At 55.6% G+C, this 19417-nt stretch overlaps 1 protein-coding gene and 1 long non-coding RNA gene across 7 annotated transcripts in view; one reads left to right on the top strand and one right to left on the bottom strand.

Moving 5' to 3' along the window:
* The window catches only part of ZFPM1 (zinc finger protein, FOG family member 1), a 79052-nt gene that overhangs the window by 49724 nt on the left and 9911 nt on the right, over positions 1-19417 (top strand). For all 4 annotated transcript variants that reach the window (XM_066242284.1, XM_066242287.1, XM_066242283.1 and 1 more), the window contains exon 4: positions 9319-9452. In XM_066242284.1, the coding sequence (XP_066098381.1) occupies positions 9319-9452 (134 nt within the window). The remainder of the gene's footprint in view (positions 1-9318; positions 9453-19417) is intronic.
* Positions 11423-19417, bottom strand: part of LOC136312635 (uncharacterized) — a 57014-nt gene continuing 49019 nt past the window's right edge. Inside the window, exons 2-5 of one of the 3 annotated variants that reach the window (XR_010727030.1) lie at positions 15800-15894; positions 15585-15701; positions 13912-14006; positions 11423-11983 (exon numbers count right to left, since the gene is read on the bottom strand). This is a non-coding gene — a long non-coding RNA (uncharacterized lncRNA). The other 2 variants (XR_010727029.1, XR_010727031.1) reach the window with 2 other exon arrangements.

Genomic DNA, 19417 nt, shown 5'->3' with positions numbered 1-19417 from the left:
CCTCGCAAGGCCATGAGCCGCTGATCTGCTGAGGCTTCAGGTAGCTTTGCTTCCGAGGCTCTCATTCCCATCATCATTGCTGCCTCCGCGGTAGCATAGGCTAGATCAGGGGTCCCCAAACTTTTTACACAGGGGGCCAGTTCACTGTCCCTCAGACCATTGGAGGGCATACTATAAAAAAAAACTATGAAAAATCCCTATGCACACTGCACATATCTTATTTTAAAGTAAAAAAACAAAACGGGAACAAATACAATATTCAAAATAAAGAACAAGTAAATTTAAATCAACAAACTGACCAGTATTTCAATGGAAACTATGTTCCTCTCACTGACCACCAATGAAAGAGGTACCCCTTCCAGAAGTGCGGCGGGAGGCCGGAAAAATGGCCTCCGGGGGCCGCATGTGGCCCGAGGGCCGTAGTTTGGGGACCCCTGGGTTAGATCATTCCTTCTATCTTGGCCTTGCCAACTGCCATGAGGCCAGGGTCCTGGGAGACAGCCTCAATCCTCAGAGTGCAGCTGTGCACACGGCGTGGCCATCAGTATCGTTTAGTCCCCTCTCAGCTCAGTTGCTCCCACCGGTGAAATGGGGACAGGACTGTGCTTAAAGGCCTAGAGCATGCCAGCTGTGTGATGATGTACTAGAGTCACTGCGAGTACGGGCACACTGCCTGGGGTAGGAACATGTATTTGGAGTCAGAAGGACCTGAGCTTGATTGACTCTCTGTGCCACCTGCTGGTCATGTGACCTTGGAAAATCCCTCAACCTCCCCAGGCCTTGCTTCCATGGATGGGCAGAGAGCATGGGAAAAGGACCCCACTTTTTTTTCCCCGAAAGCTTTTTTAGCCATGTCCTCTCAACATGATATCCCCATAATTCATAGATGGGAGCTGGAAGTTTGAGATGGAGCGGAACCTGTCAAAAGGTGCCATTGGAAACACAGCCAAGGGTGAAATCCAGCTCTGCTCCTTTTGTCTCCTGATGTGACATTCGAGCGTGGCTTGATCCAGGGGACACACTGGGTTGCTGGCACCCTATAGCTCTGGGCCTCCTGGTCCTGAGCCCTCAGGCTGTGTGGGTATGACTGCCTTTTTCGTGCCCTGGAGGGTATGAAAAGGTCACCACCAAGCCTGTCAGCAGTCCTGGCTAGGAGTCTTGCTACTGCCCCATGCCTGGGGGAGAACTGGCAGCAGGGATGGGCCTCCTGGGAACAGCTAGCTGTCCACAGCCCCGTGGGCCTCCTCACGCCCCAGGACAAAGATCTGCCTCAGCCTGTTCCCAATTCCATATGGGAGCTCTGAGCCAGGCACCCGCTCTGCTGGGCTTTGTGCCCCATCTGTAAGTGGGAAGCAAGAACAGGGGCCAACAGAGCAGGACCAGCCCCTTTTGTGGGCTTTCCATACAGTATTCTGTCCCTCTCGGCCACCAATTCTATCCTGTGTTTTGAGTCTCAAAGGCTATGCCAAGGACTTCGGGGGCTTTAATTACTTCCCCCACAATCTTTGTCAAGCCACCTCCCCCAAACCACCTCGAAGAAATGTCAGTAAATAAAAATTAAAATTAAAAAAAAAAAAGAATAGGGGTCAACAAGGTGGACCCCAGCAGATGGGGATGTTCCAAGATCTGGTGGGAACTGGCCTTCCCACAGACGCTTCTCCTCAGGCCTGGACTCCCCACCCCCAGCCCAGCCCAGCCCAGCCCCATCACAGGAGGACCACATACAAGCAGAGCCACGACGTCCACACAGAACAAACTCTCCCCTCCCGGTGCCCACAGAGCAGAAGGGAAGGTGGCCAGCCATGGACCTTGGGCATCCAGACAGGCTCTCATGGCCTCGGGTGGCGCCTACCCCATCTGGAGGGCTCTCGACTCTCACCTCACAATAACTGTCTAGGAGGCGGCCTTCTGTGCCTGCCTGTGACTCCTATTTGTGTGTCTGTGTAACCAGGGCTCTGCCCCCCCACCGTGGGTGGCCTCCAAACCTCCCAGCATGCCAGGGGCGGGATGCCCAGGCAGGTAGTCCACAGTGGCCGCAGCTTAATGTGCGCAGGCCCTGCTCTTCACTACCGTATTCAGTATGTCGTTTCACCTGGTGATGACCTATGAGACGGGTACTGTTATAGCCCGTTTCACACAGGAGGAAACAGAGCTCTGGGAGGGAAAGGACCTGTCCGGCTGGGAGATGGCAGTGGCAGGATACAAACACAGCATCTAGAGCAGTGGTTCTCAACCTTTCTAATGCCGTGACCCCGCAATACAGTTCCTCATGTTGCGGTGACCCCAAACCAAAAAATAATTTTTGTGGCTACTTCATAACTAATTTTGCTACAGTTATGATTCGGATTGTAAATACCTGATATGCATTATGTATTTTCTGATGGCTTTAGGTGACCCCGCTGGGGTCGCGACCCACAGGTTGAGAACTGCTGATCTAGAGCCAAGGTCCGTTGCTAAAGCTGCAGAGAAGACAGTCAGACCCTGGATAGTGGTGGCACCATGGGGCAGGAGGAGGAGCTGTTCAGCCTCCTCCTCCTTTTGTCCTTGTTTCTGTCCTTCTAGGGCTTTAGCTGCCATCCAACTCATGGCTTTCCCTGTGAGGAAGGTCAAGCTGACGACAGGAAATGGGCTGGACTTTAAGAGCTGGTGACCTTGGACAAGTCACGTCACTCTCAGTAAAATGGGCACAGTCCCCACTGCTCCAGATTATGTGGGGAATCCACTGAGGTGTGTCTGCAGTAGGAGGGGCCAAGCAGGTGTTTGAGTGAACAGATCTGCGGGACATGTCATTGCAGAAGAGTTTGTGCCAGCCAGTAGAGGCACCAGCCACAATCTGCTTGCTGTGTGACCTTATCAGAGCCACTTGCCCTCTCTGGGCTTGGTTTCCACATTGGTAGAGGATGTGTTGGAAATCCACACTCACAGGGCTCACACAGGCTCCAGACCAGCCTCACTCTGGGCCTACACCCAGGAAAACTTTTAGAATCCCACTGAGGCGGTGGGGTGCCTGCTCACCCTGGGATTTTCCTCCTCTGTCTCCCTCCCTCTGTCTCTCCCTCTTGCTTCTTTTTCTCTCTTTCCTATGACTTTTATCAAAGGCAAACAGCATGATCCCTGAGATAGGGCCACTCCCCAACAAAGCCAGGGCCAGCTGGCCCACAGGAGCCACAGGGTGGGGCCTGGTAGGAGTGATGGGGCTGATTAGATAAGTGGGTGCTGGCAGTGACCCAGAGTGAGCACCAACATGCCGATGGCCCACCATTCACAGCAGAGACTGCCCAGTGGCTGGACTCTGTTCTGGAGGCCACCAGCCATTAGCCTAAAGGAAGAGTCAGTCAGCAGGGTACAGGAGGCAGTCCCCACACTCATGAACACTCCAGCAAACGTATAGAGCCACCCCAAGTCAGAATTGCAAGGCAGCCTGCTGGGGCCATTGCACAAGGGAGGAAACTAAGGCCTGGGAAGCTGTGCACAGCGGGCTCTGGAGCCAGATGGTCCCGAAAGGAGCTCAGGTCTGGTGTGGGCAGTGCCTGCTCGGTGAACCTGAGGCGTTGCTCAAGCTCTCTGGGCCCCCTCTGCAGGATGAAGCGGGAAGAGTGTAACCTCCTCACTGGCTTGTTGTGCATGCTGTGGAGGGAGGCCACCGTGGGCTCCAGGGTGGGGCAGGGCTGGGGGCCGAGGCTGAGAGCAGCAACTCAGCGGCAGCCCTGGGCTGAGCCTTAGGCCACAGGCACCTGGGCTCCCAGGGGAGGAAAGCAGTACTGGCCACATCTACCAACACATTGGCCTCTCCTCACACAGCTGCCAACCCAGCCGGTAAACTGAGGCTTAGCAACAGCCAGGCAGAGGAAGGTCCCTTCTGCTGGGCTCCCAGGAGTGGGCCCTGAGCTGACTTGGTGATACTCAGCCCTACTTCCACTCACTATCCCCTTGGGGTGCCATTGGAGGGCTTTTAGACCTAAATAGATGTGTAAATCGTATAAATATGCAAAAACTGATTTTTTTCATCTGGTTCCTCACAGATGCGTGGGGGTGAAATTGAATCCCACACTGCGTGTTTGTTCTGGACGTAACGTGTGTGGGGTTGTTTGCCAGAATAGATTAGTCTTTGTCTTGATGCTGTGCCTGTAGTGATGGCCTGATCCTCCAGGGCCTGCTCCACCCCGGAGGAGACCATCTGCAAATAGGGAAACTGAGGACAGAGCAGGAAGTCAGCCGTGGGGCAAGAGAGCTCGAAGCTGGCCCACTCTACCCCCACCTCCTCTCCAGCAGCCTCCCCATCCTCTGGTTTCTCTACTGCCCCCGCCTCAGCCCAGAAAAGGGTGTTTAGGCCCTAGCCGTGACCATGGTTGGAGATTTGATTCAAATCCCACCTACTTACTGTGTACCTTGGGCTGGTTGTTTAACCTCTCTGAGCCTCAGTCTTCTGCTGTGTACACTGGGGAATAAGTTCAATATGGCTAGGAGGAATCCCTGTAGATTGTGCCAGGTCCTTGTTTAAGGCTCAATAAATGACCAGAAATTGTGTGAGGATTGTGACTTCTTCAGGAAAATGGCATCGCCCTCACTCTCCAGCTTAGGGGCCAGGAACCAGGGTAGATAGAGAAGAGTTGGCCAATTGCCTGGCTGGAGCTGGCATCTCTGCCACTCTTGCCTGAGCTGCTCTGGAGCTGGGGAGGAGGAAGACACCTCTACCTGGAAGCCTACCCTGATAAGCTGACCAGTAGAAATGTTCCCACCTGTGTTTCCTGGAGGCCCTTGAGGGCAGGTGCTGTCCTCCTTTGTCCTTGCCCCAGGTGCCCACACAGGGTTTTGTGACTGAGTGAACACTAAGCCACGAGTCCAAAGACCTGGGTTCCAGTCCTACCATTAGCCTGAGCAAGCTCACAGTGTGGCTTTGGTGCTCCTAAGCCTCCCTGAGCCCTGGGTTTCCTGTCAGTGTGGTTGGGAACTGGCCATCTGCACAGCTACCACTACCTGGGTCCTCCAGCTCTAATAGAGACTTTTTAAAAATAATTGCATCTCCCTATCAGCTGTCACCCCTGGCTCAGTGTCTTCCACCTGTTAGCCCCTCTCCAATTTCTGCTTTCATTTACTCCCGGCCTTGAACTGGGCCTTCATGAGATACCCAGTCTGCCAGGAGGAAGTGGTCCCACCACCCACCCACCACTTTTCTGATGCAATTTTATTTCTGGTTGAGAGAGAGTCTCTGCTAGGTGCTAACTGGGCTTTAACACCTGCTTGACCCCATTTCAGCCCCGGGAGGGTTGGGGAGGGACTGGGAGGTGGAAGTAGGTTATCTGAGCAGATAGGTGTTGAACATCACTATCACTAGGGCCACCTTGGACAGTTACACAGATTGTACATTGCACAAGACACAGGATGGGCTAGGGCAGGGGTCCCCAAACTACGGCCCGCGGACCACATGCGGCCCCCTGAGGCCATTTATCCGGCCCCCGCTGCACTTCCAGAAGGGGCACCTCTTTCATTGGTGGTCAATGAAAGGAGCACATTGACCATCTCATTAGCCAAAAGCAGGCCCATAGTTCCCATTGAAATACTGGTCAGTTTCTTGATTTAAATTTACTTGTTTTTTATTTTAAATATTGTATTTGTTCCCATTTTGTTTTTTTACTTTAAAATAAGATATGTGCAGTGTGCATAGGGATTTGTTCATAGTTTTTTTTATAGTCCGGCCCTCCAACGGTCTGAGGGACAGTGAACTGGCCCCCTGTGTAAAAAGTTTGGGGACCCCTGGGCTAGGACTTAGATCCAGCCATGTGCCCCTCACCAAGCCAGGCACCTGCCATGGCCCTGCATCCACCCACAGGGGGCGCCTGAAACAACTTCCCTAGACTTGGGTGGTGGGATGTCATGCTGACTATTGCCAATCCTCAGCCCAGGTCCCTCAGTTCCCCGGCCTCCCCGCCTTTCCTGGGCCTTGACTGGCCCTCAGTGAGCCCTGAGTAGTGGGTTCTGTCCAGCAGTGCAGAAAGGCCGCCTTTATCAGGAGCCAGCCGTCTCTGGCAATGCATGATACCCAGGAGATGGAGCGGCTGTCGTGGGAACACCGGCCATGCTGTTATCTGGGAGGATCGGTCCACCAGCCGTGGGGTTCTGATTAGGGAGCATGGCCGTTTGCCTGTGGGTGCATGCCTGGGCAGTTGGGGGGCAAACCAGAGGCCGGGCTCTGGGAAAGGGACCACAGGCCCCCACTGGTATGACGAGCAGAGGCAGCCTGGGAGGCCTGAGGCTGCCCTACTCTTTCTGTTGCTCACAGGGTGACCTGGGCCAGCTGCCTTCCTCCCCCTCCCTGTCCCCAAGTCTCCACCCACACCTGGGAATACGGAGTTGAATTCTGAGTCCCTCCTCCCACAGGAAGGTGGGCACCAGCCTCTGATGGAAGTGTCTCTTTCTGGGGGCTCTATGACTGACAAGGCCAGAACGACTCCTTCACAAACACTGTGCACACAGAAAAGACAATATGTGAAAACAGAGGGAGTCATGCCCACTGTACCTTTCCTGTCTGTGGCCCCAGCAGGAGAACTAGCACCCACAGGAACACGTGGGCGACTCTGTAAAGACGCCCAAATGCAGGCCAACCTCTGTGTGCTCATTGTGTGTGTGGCTGTCATGGCTGGGTAAGCCATGACGTTTGGATTCTGGATGCTTTTCCCTTGGGCCCCGCTGCCCTGAGCAGGCAGGGCACAGGCTCAGTCCATCCTCGGAAGCAGCTCATGGACCCATCAGATGGCTGAACAGACAAATGCATGGGTAGACAAATGAATGTCCAGTGAGTTCATCTCTAGACAGCCTCTTCATCCCCCATTGCTCCCTCACACATACACACCCGAGGGCTGGCCAGGTGGAGAACCAGAAACTAAATACACCCAGGACACAAGGGGACAGGAGCCTGGGTCAGCATCTGGAGCCAGGTGGCCTAGGTTCAGGGGTGTTGGCATCCTACTGCCAGCTGTGTGTCCTCTCAGGGCCTCAGTTTCTTCATCTGTGTGGGGGGTGGAGGGTGCATGAGGAGAAGGCAGGCTCTCACTTGGCCCCTCAGCACCAACTGCTAAGGCCCAGGGGAGATAGTGGCCCATAACCTGGGACCCAGGCATTCTAGGTGGGCTGGCAGAGGACACAGACCCTTGTGAGCATGCCACAACGCAGCAGAGTCGGCCACTGCCCCCTTCTCTGCAGGGCTGATAAAGGGGCGCCGGCCTCCTCGGCCTCACCCTGGTCTCTTGCCATCTTATCTGCCCTGGGGAAGACAAGGACCCAGTTAGAACGTTTTAGCCAGGCCTCCTGGCATATTTACACGTTATCTCTGCCATTAGGCCGGCAGTTATCTGATAATCAGGCCCATTAAGGCCACAGCCTGCCCAATTGGGGCTCCAGGAAGTGGGGCCGCCACAGCAGCGCTTGTTTGGGGACCAGGCCAGGCCACGTGAGGCCTCCGTGGGCCCAGGCAGCCTGCGTGGCACCTGAGGCATAAGGTAGCCTGGCCTTCCTGAGCAGAAGTTGTGTGGCCTAGAGAAGTACTCCCATCTGACGACATGGTCACCACCATCCCCTTGTCCAATTAGGACACTGAAGCCAGGGAGGGGTGTAACGTGCAGGTGTGATTCTCCCAGAGAAGCTCTGACAAATTTATACAACCTTGATTCCTTAAAACATCAGAAATCTATTCTCTCACAGTTCTGCCCTCCTAAATCCAGCTGTCAGTGGGCTGTACTCCTGGAGGCTCCAGGAGAGGGTCCCTCCTGCTTCTCGCAGCTCCTCAGGGCCCCGGGTGCAGCTTCCTCCTGGCTGTATCACTCCTTGTCTGCCCCTGTCTTCACATGGTCTTTTTCCTCGAGTCTCTCCTCTGCATGTCTCTTATATTGATAAGAATATTTGTTATGGGATTCAGGGCCCACTGGATGATCCATGTTGATCTCATCTTGAGATCCTAACTTGATATCATCTGCAAAGACCCTTTTTCCAAATAAAAGCAAAGTCACCGGTTCTGGATGGACACATCTCTTGGGAGCAACCATTCAGCCCACTACACAAGGTCATGTGGATTGTGCGGCAAGCCTGGGCTAAACCCAGGAGTCTAATGGTAGACCCTGTCCAGCCCCAAGGTCCCCCCCATCCGTCACAGGAGCTCACGCTGAGGCCCATCTATCTGTAAATGTAACTGAATCCTGGCTTTGCAGCGGATACACTACTCTAGCCCTGCCATGGAGTCATAGCCAAGGCCACACAAGTTGTTAGAACCCAAAGGGCGCGCAGGGAGCCTTAGCACCCCGGGTGCCTTACACCCTCAGCTAGGAGTCAGGCCATGAGAGAGGCCGTGGCTGGCCAAGGACCTCAGCAAGTCTCAGGGTCCAGAACTTCCAGAGAGTAAACAGAGGTCCTGAGGGTGGTGTGGGAGCAGCAGCATTCTGGGGTCCCCTCCGATCTTCAGGGAGTAAATGGAGCTGACCTCATCACCACCCGGGTACGGATTCTGGCTTTGCTAAGGGCCTGTGGGGAGTGCTTGGCACTGTGCCTCAGTTGCCCCAGCAGGCACTTTGCTAAGCATGTTAAGTGGATTCACTCACTCAATCCTTGTACCACCCACGGAGGTGGGGGAAGTTTTGGGGTCCCCATCTTATAGATGAGAAACCAAGGCTCAGCATCTCCACAGGTGCCCTCACAGGCTGCTGTGTGGATTCAGGGACTCGGCCAATGGGAAGGGGCCAAAAGGACTCAGCCCATGTGGAGGGGCTGCGAGTGGGTCTCATCAACATCAGCATCCTCTGCTCTGTACTCATCCCAGCGTAGGCATCAGGACTGACCTGGCTCCATGCGTGCATCCTAGGCACAAGCAACTTTACCAGTGCCACCCTTGGCTGCATGAGGGTCAGATGTCCATGACATGGCAGCTGTGGTCCCCAGGCCATGTGTGTTCGTGACTCGGTGACTATGGTCCCTAGGCCACAAATGTCCCTGACAGAACAGCCATGTCGCCCAAGCTATGCATCTGCCTGCTCAAATCCAGCAGCAGGCACCTCTCACTGTCCTACCTCACAGCCTACTGTCTCCAGGAAAGGTCTTGCCTCACAGGCTCCCTGGGCCCCAAAGCCAGGCACAAGCCACGATCCCTGTAACTCAGGCCCAGGCCCACAGAGCGGCACTCCTGCCTCTGCCCTGCAGCCCCTGACTGCTCCTGGTGAAGAGGGACAGGGTGGGGGGCTGGGGCTGCAGAGGTAGGCTGGACCTGGGCAGGCAGCTGGGCTGGGCGATCACCATGGTGGGCGCTCCTCATACTTCTGATGTCTCTCCCTGCAGATGAGCTGGAGCAGGTCCTACAGGATGGGCAGAGGTGTGTGCGGGCTCGGCGCAGCCTTGCTGAGGGCCTGTCCTGGGGCCCGTTCCACGGGAGCATCCAGACCAGCGCCTCATCCCCCGGGCATGCGGAACCGGTAAGGAACCCATACCATGGCTAGGCTATGCACCAGCCACAGGGCAGCAGCGAGGGCATCATCCCACCCAGGGCACAGGCCCCTTTGGCCCCCCCCCCCATGCCAAGCTCAGGTTAGACTCTAGCCCAGGAGCTCCCACCACTCCATGTGAAACACATCAGAAGATGCGGGTATTGGGACCAGGAGGTCAAGGAGGGTTAACTGCCTGGGAGCCCAAGGAGCACTTCCTAGAGGGGGTAATGCTTGGATGACACAGGGAGGGCTTCCTGGAGGAGGTTTTTTTTAAGCGGGCCCTTACAGATAAGTAGAAGTTGGTGAGGCAGAGAAGGAAAAGGGCTTTTGAGGGGAGGAAGCAACAAGGAGCCAAGTGGTAGGACCAGACCTTGTGTGTGTCTGGGGAGGAAGTCAGGGATGGCCCCTCCCAGGTATGGGCAGGGGCCCTGCTGGTGGTAAGTCAGTGGTTTTCTCGGCACCCGGGCACAGATTCAGCAGAAGGCAAAAGATTTGTTCAGTTTTTGTCTTTAAGGGTCCTTCTGAGGACCAGGAGAGGGCACCTTTGGTGGCTGAGTGTCATCAGTGGCTCTTCAGCACTTGCTAGTCTCCCTCTTTACCTAGAAGCCCCACCCTCCCACTCGATGAGAACACCACCAGGTTGTCGTTTGTCTCACTGTTACCTCTGAGCTACCTTGTGTTATGGCATTAGTCTGGCATCCTCAAGCAGGGTGTACAAAGGCTTCTGTTAAAATACATTTCAGTTAAGAAAGAGCATCACTTATGAGAAATGAGCGAGTAAGCATGGGGAAGCAGATGGGCAGCATATGGTATGATGGTAACCGGGAGGAGCCTGTGAATGATGAGTGTTCAGGAAACACCTCCTAGTCCTGATGGCTCTTGTCTGGGAGGCGGGTGGCACCCCAGGTTGGTCCCCTCAAGCCCAGGCTCAGGTGCTCCAAATGTGCAAGTGCAGCAATGGCCTGGACCCTTCCTTTCTGAGTCCTGATGTGGCATTCAGCTATAGTTTGATCCAGGATACACACTAGCTAGCAGATGCCCTGCGGTGCTAGGTCTCCTGGTCTCGAGATCTCATGTGTGGGCTTCCAGTCAGCCTCCGTGTAGTCATCGGGCAGTGGTAGGGTTCTGTGGGAGGGCATGCCCCCACCCCCATCAGCACATGGAGGGTAAATGCTGCATTGACAGCAGTAACCAGCTCCAACCTGGCAGTTAGAACCCCTATTGCTCAGCTGTGGAAACCAGGGCCCCAGGAACTCAGCCTGTAGTGGTGTCCAAGGCCTGATAAGATGGCAGGCAGAATCCCCAGCTGCAGACCCTGGGACCAGCACTTACCGCACCCACCCACTCCTGTGGGCAATAAAACCTGGGCTGTGGGTCACGTTGTGTCAGACGCTCTGGGATTGGGCCTGGGCCTCAGGAGATTGGAGAAGTCGCCCAGGGTCCAAATGTGCAACCCAGCTGAGGCCCCCATGGGCTGCCCACACTGGCTGTCACAGCTGAGCAGTCAGGCTCAGAGAGGCAGGCCTTTGGCCAAGCCACTCAGCAAGTCGGCGGGAGGCTGACCCATGACCGAGGGCACGCACCTTTGTGGCTGAGCCTCACCCATGGCACCGGTTCCGGATCCGATGTTGTCCACTACCTTCTGGCTATTTTGCTGTGTGCTCCCAGACAGCCCTGACCTCTCTGAGCTTCTGTTTCCTCGCCTTTTGGGACCTCAAAGGGGCAGAGGAAAGCCCTGAAAGGTCCTTGAGGTCCAAGCCTGCAGTCCCTCCAGCTTCTCCGTGGAGGAGCTGCAGCTTGTCTGTGAAGTGGAGAAGCCAGCAGCACGCCTGCCTCCCAGGGCAGCTGGGCAGGTTAAAGCAGTGGTCCCCAACCCCCAGGCCGCGGACTGGTACTGGTCCATGGGCCATTTAGTACCGGTCCGCAGAGAAAGAAGAAATAACTTACATTATTTCCGTTTTATTTATATTTAAGTCTGAACGATGTTTTATTTTTTTTAAATGACCAGATTCCCTCTGTTACATCCGTCTAAGACTCACTCTTGGCACTTGTCTCAGCCACGTGATACATTTATCCGTCCCACCCTAAAGGCCGGTCTGTGAAAATATTTTCTGACATTAAACCGGTCCGTGGTGCAAAAAAGGTTGGGGACCACTGGGTTAAAGGGTGCCTACCAAGGTGCCTACCACAGGGCAGGGCTCGGTGGGCACTAGAGCCAGCAGCCCTGCAGCAAGAACGACCCTCTTGTCCTGTGGTCCCAAGCAGGAGGGAAACAGTGGAAGCTCCAGGATGGAGTTTGGCTCATGGAAGGAGCCTGATGTTGGCTCTACTGCGGGAGGGAGGCCATGGTGTTTAGAGCAGTCTCTAGAAGCAGTGAGCTTCCTGTCACTGGAGGCATTCGGGTAGCAGCTGACTCTTCAGAAAGAAGGCTGTTGGGGGCAGTTATAGTGAGAAGGAGGAATGGGTAGGCTGGGAGCTCTGTGGCCCTGGTCTCTGAACTCTCAAAGTATCAAGAAAACCTGTGAGCAGTGAAAGGAAAAAGGCAGGTGGCTGAGGACTGGGGGTCTCAGCATATTCTGAGTAGGGTCTGCACTTCTCTCCTCTGCTCCCTCCTGGGTATAATCGGCCCTTTCCATGATGGACAGGTGTGTGTTCCAGACTCTCTTCCCACACCATGCTGTGTGCCCATGCTTATACACAACAATTCATTTCCTCCTCCTTCCCACTCTGTGGAGCAGGGACTGCTGCCCCTGTTCTACAGATGAGAAAACTGAGGTTATGTGGTGTACCAAATCCATCCAGATCAAACAGCAGAGGGAGAATTGGAACCCATGTCTGCCCAGCCCCAGAGACGCCTGCAGGCTCCATAAGGACACAGCTGAGGGTTGGAGACAGGGTCCTCCCTTCCCACCTGCAGCCTCCTCTCTGGGTGCTTTGTCCTCCCTGGGCGTGGGGCACAGGTCAGCCTGGGGAGATCTGGCACGAGGCTGGATATGCTCTCCAGGCAGAGAGATAATGGCCGAGGGGAGCGAGGGAGCGAGCACCAGAGAAGCCAACAATCTTTGAGGCTCTTGCGGAGGAGCCCAGGGAGGAAGGAGCCTCGCCTGTTCTTCGCTGTAGCTTTATCTCCTGCAGAATTAAATCCTTGATTAACCCTTATCTCCCCAGCAGGCGCTATCTCTGCCTTGGCGCCAAATGTCCAGACGCACCGTACAAGATGATTGATTTCTTAAAGATATGCGTGCCTTTCTGATACTTCATTTATTGTCTAAATATTTTTGCTAACATTTCAGTGGGCCCCTTATCGAGCTCAGCTGATGGGTCCCGGTTCGCTCCCCCCAGCACCTCCTGCCCCAGATCGTCCTATCAGCAGCCAGGCAGTATTCACTCTTTCAAGAGGGAGGGGGGCAGAGGGAAGGCGTGGCGACCCTTTCCTGCTGTTGGGGAGGTGGGTAGAGCTTTTTGCAGGCTGGAGAGAGGACAGCTTGGCTGGCTGGACACTGGGGGTGGGAACTTCAGGAAGTACACAGAGGGCACAGAGCCTGGCAGGGGGTTGAGAGCTGGTTCTAACACCAACCTGCTGTGTTAACTCAGACAGGTCCCTCCCTGATCCAGTAGCAGCTTCCACCATTGGAAAAGGGCTTGGAGGCCTAGCCAACTCTAAAATTTGCAGTCAGATACAAAAGAAATGTTTAGGATGGATGGTAGATGGGTGAATGGATAGATGGGTGAATGAGTAGATAGTGGATGGGTGGATAAATGCATGGTAGGTGGATGGATGAGGGGACAAATGGGTAAATGAGCGAATGAATGAATGAAAAAGCTCACCCCCAGCTTGGCCCACACTGGCTTGGCCTATCTATCTGTCCATTCATACCCCCGGGGCTCACCTACTTTAGCCATAAGGCCATCATGACATTAGTGAGACCTGGGAGGAACCCCATGGCTGCCAAGCAGGGCAGGAGGTCCAGTGGGGAAAGACTCTGCCTGATGGGTCGAGATGGGGCCCCCTGGGAACTGACCTACAGTGAGGCCCCCTGTGAGTCTTTGCCTACAGATCATGGGCCTCCTTGGTCCTTCACCTGAAGATGGTGATGGGGCTGGGGCCCTTGGCTCTAAGCAGCTCTCCATGTGGGAAGCGTTGAAGGCTGACATCAGAGGTCACTGCCATGGCAGAGTCAAACCTCACAGCAGGGCAAGCCTTGGCTAGGAGCCTCTGGCAAGGGGGCTGAGGCAGGATGCCCTCTTTGGTTCTCATTTACATTTGTTTGTAATAGGGAAGAACACACACACACACACACACACACACACACCCCACCCCCACCAGCCCATTACTGGGCTGCTTTCTCTATGACTTCCGGGACACCCAGCCCAGGTGAGGGGTGCTGCGAGTTCTTTACCCAGGTGGGGCGGCACTGCAAGCCGCCCTGCACCCTGCTGTGCTCACCTGCTGAAATGTGTCTGAGCATTCCACCGCAGGGCAGCCTCTTCCGACAGTGCCAAGTGCAGCTGGCTGCAGCTGCCCAGCCTCCACGTTCCTACCTGGAAAGTAAGAGTCAGTGACACATGACATGTTGTGGACACACCCTGGCAGCAGGCCGTTGCTACCCACTTAGGTCTGGGCACAGCAAGGCAGCACTGGAGCTGGCCTGCCAGCCATTCCTGCCCATATCCCTGCCCAACCCTGCCTCCTTACTTACCAGCCCCGTGGGCCTGTCCGTGCCCCTGCTACTCCCAGGAGACAGGAGACTCTCCCACCCATCGCAGCCCATTGTCCAGTGGACCCAGAAACCCCATGGGACCTCACAGGAAATGCCTGAGGCCGTGCTCCCCTCCCCTTCCCACATTACTGGCCCCAAACTGGGGGTGCCAACAGGTCACTAGGACCATGGCGGTCATTCTCCAGCAGGCCGTGGGATAGAGCTTTATCCTGACACTGTTGACTCACCTTGGCCATGAGTCAGCTTTTCCAACTAATCCTATTGAACCTATTGGGGAAACTGAGGCTCAGAGATTGCCCCAGAGTGTAAGAATTTCCTGTGGCTGCTGCAACCAAGTGCCACAACCTGGTGTCTTGAACAGAATTATATTCTCTCCCAGGTCTGAGGCCAGGTGTTGGCAGGGCTGGTTCCTGCATCTCTGAGGGAGAATGCACTCCAGGCCTCTCTCCAGCTTCTGGTGCCTACTGGTAACCCCAGAGTGCCTTGGCTTAGATATGTATCGGTCCCATCTCTGCCTCCTCTTTCCTCCTTGTCATTGGATTTAGGACCCACCTGGATAATCCAGAATGATTTTGTCTGGGCTTTCATTAATTTAATCACATCTGCAGAAAGACCCTTTTCCCAAACAAGTTCACATTCAGGCTCTGAGAGGATGTATCTTTGGGGGGTACATTCTGCCTGATCCACGGAGCTAGAGATCGGCAGTTAGTGCCTGGCCAGGTCGACCCTTGGCTCTGCATGGGGCACCCCCTGAGGGGATGCTCAGACTGGAACACCAGGGTAGGAAAGAGGGCAGTGTGGGGTGTCCTGGGGACAAGCCCCAGATAGGAGACCTGCTGCTGGGCTTCCTGGGTCTCTGGCACCCTTCTCCATGCCTCAGTTTCCCTGCCTGCAGTTGTGGGAGTTGGGAAAGTGCCATGGGGTATGTGAGGCACTGTCAGCATAAAGGAGCTCTTGCTACAGAGTTAACTCAGACTGGCCTCCTGGGGACCTAGGAAGAGGACTCAGCTTGTATCTGTCAGGCACTCAGGAACCCTCTTGCCACACCACAAAGACCCATGCTGAGGGCTAGAATAAGCCTCTCCTCCTCAGCCCTGCCTACCCCTCCCCTGGGGCCAGGGCACAAATCCCTAATGGCTGGCTCCCTCCCTGAGCCCTAGGGTCACCCTGAAGAAAAGAGCTGGGACCACATGGCCCTCCCCCGTGCCATCTCTTTCCCCCCTGCTCTTTCCTCCGATTGTCCCCTCCCCTATTATCGTCATTTCCCAATGTCTTCTTCCCACTGATGCCCACACTGCACCCTTCCTCACACCCCCCAAGCCTTGCCCCAGTGCCCTGGCTACAACTACCCATACCAGCCCCTGCCACCGCCAGACCTCAGCTCTACTCAGCCTTATACCTGCTTCTCCAGCACTTTCCTTTCTAGCTTCCATGGCTTGTTCTTTCCTGGCCTCTCCACTCGAGCATCCATGCCGGGATATCAGGGACTGCTTGTTCTGTTCACGGTCCCCTGCACCTGGCACAGAGCACACCCGCCGGGACTGTTTGCCGAATGAATGAATGAATGACTGAATGCATGCAAAGGCTGCAGTGAGTTGTGGAGATCATGCATACCTGAGTCTAGTTCTGTGTGCACAAAGCCACCTCCCATAGCCGTTGGCACCATTCACCTCTGTGGGCCTCAGTCTCCTCTCCTGTGAGACTGGGTTCTGGGGAAGACAAGAGAGGCCTGAGGACAGAAGGCCACTGCCTCTGGCAAGGTGAAGGGGAGGGTGTGGGCGGGGCTTCTCAGGATGGGCTGAAGGACAGAGGTGGGGCAGCCCAGTCAGAGCCCACCCCAGCCTGCTCCCACCAGGCCCTCCCACAAACATGCCTGTGGTAACCTGGGGGAGGCCTAGTGGTCCCACTGACCTTCTGCAGGGCTTGTGTGCTCCCTGTGCTGGGCCACCCTCCCCCAGAACAGGGCCCCCACCTCTCCTTCCATGCGGCTTCATGAGAAGCACCGCGAGGTTTGGGAACAGCCTCAGATAAAGTTGTCACAGCGGATGCGGTGGAGATAGGGTTTCTGATGGTTATCGGTGGGCACAGAATCCAGACACTGACCTCTTTGTTGGGGAAACAAGGAGCGTTCTCAGATGCACCCAGAGAATTTAAAGTGGCCACCCGTTATCCCGGGGCTGGGTGGGGCAGGCCTGGAGCCAGGAGGGAGGGACAGGGGTGACCCTGGGGGGCTGCAGGCAGGGCAGGTGGGGCTTCTCCCTGATTCCTGACAGGGCCTGTCCAGAGCAAGCTGTACCCAGACTGGGCACCGAGCCTGGGGGCAGCCATGGAGGGAAAGCAGCTGGCGGCACACATGATTCTGCTAGTTTTGGCAAAGGGCCGGGGCGGGGGCAGTTATGAATAGCCCTTCCCAAACTTGTACCCCGCTGCCCATTGGCAGGGCAGGCCAGGCAGGGGACTGCCTAGGCCCAGCACCTTTACCACCAGAGAAAAGGGCTTCTGTTCCCCGGATGCTCCAAACTCAGGATAAAATAGTAGGGAAAAAAGAAAGAAAATAATTAATGAGGCAGCCCCATGTTGTGTCAGGCCCTCCACAGGAGAAGCAGAGACTAAAATCTGCCGCGCACTGGTCATGCTCAGCCCCAGGGCTCGGCATGCTCCTGGCGGTAGGGAGGTGGCCTTCAGGCTGCAGCCTGTAGACATGGGGGTCCAGCTGCCTGGTACAGGGGAAGAGGCAGGCACCAGGCTGGCTGGGGGGCAGGGCAGAGGCAGGGGCAGGCTGGGCAAGGCCGTGCTACACTCCCCAGGAGCCAGGGGGTGTCCAGCCTTATACCCCAAGGGGCCAAATGCAGGCATGTGCTGCCATTCAGATAGGTGCACCCCACGCTTTTCCAGCCTTCCCCATTTAAGTGGGGGGGCCAGCCTACCCCAGTGTTAGGGGTGTGAAAGTCAGTCATAAAGTCCTGGATCTCCTGACCCGTTTCCTCCTGGGAACCAGGTGTGAGGTACAGGGTAGAAGCCCCCTTTAGGTTTCTATACTCCTTCCCTCCTCACTTGCCCTCACCAGATAGGAGCTGTCACCTAGCTCATCCAGGACAGCCAACAAGTACAGGTGCCCAATACCCATCAGGACACAGAGATGGGCTGTTCCCGGCAGACGGCATAGAGCTGGCCAGGGACATGGCACCACTGCCTTCTGTCAGCTTAGAACGTACATGGAAAATTAGGGGTTCTGCAGCGTCAGCAAAGCTGAGCGCGGGGGGTTTTTATCATGCTGTGAACACGCGCTCCTGAGAGTGATAAGCATTAAACTGACTGGGAGGCTGTCAGTCTCAGTTTGAGGGTTTAGAAATATTGGGACGAATAATTAGATTTCATATCGTTACCGCAGCACCCATCAGAGGATCAGGCAGATTAATTTTTTCACCCTCCTCTACTCATTAATATTCATTAGAGACTCAAGGAGGCCCAGCCCCTGCCTTGCTGGTAGCTGCTAGCCCTGTAGGTTCACCAACCACTGTGCCAGCTCCCTTCCTCAACCCATTCCACTTACACCCAGGTCTGACTCGCCTCCCACCCCCCCTACATCCCACTTCCAGCTGTGGCCTTAGCAGACCTCCCAACCAGTAGGGACCCCCAGGTGGCATCCAGCTCCTGCCCCCTGCTCTGCAGTGTCAGAATCACCAGGTGTCTCTTAAAAGCAGGGAACCACCTGCCACCAACCTGCCCCAAAGCAGGCTCCTTGGTGGAGATGCTTACCCCAAGTTGACATTTAGCAACTGCTGTCCCAATGCCCCAGTGGACACCAGCCTGCTGGACCTAAATACACAGCCCCTGCCTGGTGTGTCCTGCTGGCCAAATGGAATGTAAAAACAAGGATGTTGGTGGTAGGGGCTTGTTTGCCACGTGCTAGTCACACACCAGACTGGTGCTATTCCAAAGGAGGTCTTCACACAGATTGCTTCTTCTCAATGCCCTACGGGAAACTAAGCCACAGAGCCAAGGATAAGACATCCCCTGCAAGTAGGCACAGAACAAGGATGGGTCCAGAGCAAGCATGCAGGCTCAGGCCACGGCTCCAATTAGGAGGGACTTCACCCATTTGCAGAGAGATGCCAAGGCCTAGGGAGGGCTGTGTGGTACTGGGACGGGTGAGGCCCTCTCTCAACCCACTGGCCAGCTCTCCCAGTCCATGACTGAGCCACACAGCTGTTCCGCTGACCATGGTGCCCTGACTCGGCTGGGAGTTGTTACCAGGAGTGCCCAGTACACTGGCCTCATCTCACTGGGCCCCCCAGTCTGCCACAGGATAGGGACAAGATGCAGAGATGGTGAAGGGGGATGCTGAGAAGCAGTGCCTTGCCCAAGGTCACAGTGGGGGAGGTCAAACCTGGACTGGACCCCAATGCCCAGCTCTGGAGCCTCGTGGTCCCCACAGCCAAAGCCCAGGAAAGTGCCATGGGCTCGGACCTGGCAGGGAGGTAGCCAGAACCCGTCAGAGGATACCCCACACACCATCCCCTGCCCTGGCTGTCCCACCATGGCAGCACCTTGTCCATAGGGTGCACAAAACCAATGCCATCTAGGTAGTAGCTTTTCCAGGTGACAGCAAGTGACATTGGTTCTTCAGGTAATGGTCCTGATGCACAAAGTTTCTAAGTAAAAAGCATTTATTTGCATAAAACAAGAAATACCCAAATGTTGATGTGCGCCATACTTTTCCATACAGGACTCAACTGCTGAGTTTGGGGACCTCCAGGCAGAGGAGCCCAGAACCAGGGTCCAGTTCTAGGGCTGAGGCCCAAAGGGTAGCAGCGGTCATCTCAACTTCCTCTGGCAACAAGGGCCACGGTTCTGCCCTGCCCGCCAGCCAGCCATGGGTCTGCACCACAACCCTGTGTGTAACCAGGAGCTGGGCCAGAATGGGGCTGCGGCAGCCCATCCCCAGCTAGCCATATCCAGGCACCAGGATGCACTGGGACAGGGGACCTGTGTTTCTTCTGCTCTGCAGGGCTCCAGAAATCAGGTCACCCCCCTCCAAGGCCCAGCAGGCAGCAACCCTGAGGGCCTAACCCAGAGCACTCTTTCCTTCTGGATGCTGCAAAGGCCAGCTTGCAGACTCAGCTGGGAGACAAAACATTGCTGGGCAGGGCACCAGTGCAAACTGTCCACCCCCTCCCTCCCTCTTTCCCTACCTGTGAGATGGGAGAAAGACACTGCCTGCTCTCCAGG

This window comes from Saccopteryx bilineata, chromosome 9, assembly GCF_036850765.1.
Source record: "Saccopteryx bilineata isolate mSacBil1 chromosome 9, mSacBil1_pri_phased_curated, whole genome shotgun sequence".
Lineage (NCBI taxonomy): Eukaryota > Metazoa > Chordata > Mammalia > Chiroptera > Emballonuridae > Saccopteryx > Saccopteryx bilineata.
This window is presented reverse-complemented; position numbering and strand designations above follow the sequence as displayed.